The sequence below is a fragment of the Penaeus monodon genome, chromosome 21, assembly GCF_015228065.2.
Source record: "Penaeus monodon isolate SGIC_2016 chromosome 21, NSTDA_Pmon_1, whole genome shotgun sequence".
NCBI lineage: Eukaryota > Metazoa > Arthropoda > Malacostraca > Decapoda > Penaeidae > Penaeus > Penaeus monodon.
Window position 1 is genome coordinate 28,479,341 of NC_051406.1, and position 1,085 is coordinate 28,480,425.

The following is a 1,085-nucleotide window of genomic DNA, read 5'->3' on the forward strand; positions in this document are numbered from 1 at the left end:
TTTTTTAGCACTTACAAATTCATAGTTTTTGGTAATTAATCAACAAACAATGCACAAAAATTATAACATACAACTGTGGTACACACCTGAGCAGAGATAACAGAGAAGGCATCCAGATAGGAAGGCCAGTCTGCTTGCTCTCCTTCCCTCTCAATTTTGAGCATCAGTTCTTGCAAGGAGCTCTTGATGTCTATCACACGCTGTAGAATGGCATCAAGTGCTGCATCCAGAGCTCTTTCTTCTCTCTGGGTAAAGGTTGTAAAAGAGGTAGTTTCTTAGGTATTATCTGCTTTTACTTATTTGTAAAAGAACATGCCTAAGGAGTCATTTGTTTTTTTCATAAAAACATATGCTGGGGGGATGGGGTCAATCTCTGGCATACACTTTTTTGATAATAAAAATGACAATCTGGATCAAATTGGGGTAAACCCTGAGGTTGAGGTCATCATTTTTATTCTTTTGCTCTGTACACTGGAAGGGGGGATGGGGAACAAATATTTTTTGTAGACTTTTTAAAATGACAAAAATTGATGAACCTTACACATGATCTTTTATCGTATTGTAGAGCAAGTAATGACTCTCTAAAATGGCATATTAATAGTGAAATGCCCAACCTATTTAAATGATCCTAAAGGATCATTTAAATAGGTTGGGCCTATGCTTTGGTTAGATTTAGTGTTGTTTAGGTTGAGTTGTGGTTGCTTGCAGGACATTCTGAGTTGACCTAAACTCCTCTTCAGATGGTAAACTCTTTTCAGTTAAACTATCTGAAGCAGTTACTTCATGGCACATTTTTGACAGCAGGATAAAAAAATAAAAAAATTGAAATCAAACCATTTACAAAGTGCCTCCTGAGGACAGCTGATACTTTTTCACGATGGCAGTATAGTAAAATTGCATTCACACAAGCATTTCCATCACCAACAAATCTGCACTAAATTGGCATACCCTTGACACATAGCAATAAAACAATCATCATAATAAACGGTCTTTGGTAGTGCAAGGAAAGTACCGAGTTGGATTTTTCCAATCTTTGAGGTGGTGTCCAAGGTTTCAGCAATGCGTTGTTCTATTTTACGTCCCAC

At 37.0% G+C, this 1,085-nt stretch overlaps 1 protein-coding gene across 1 annotated transcript in view; it reads right to left on the bottom strand.

The window, feature by feature from the left end:
* Positions 1 to 86: 86 nt before the first annotated feature.
* LOC119586410 (mediator of RNA polymerase II transcription subunit 8-like) overlaps positions 87 to 1,085 on the bottom strand; it is a gene marked incomplete at its 3' end in the record, with an annotated part of 12,934 nt that continues 11,935 nt past the window's right edge. The window contains 1 exon segment of the mRNA XM_037935132.1: positions 87 to 245. Coding sequence (XP_037791060.1) covers positions 87 to 245 — 159 coding nt within the window.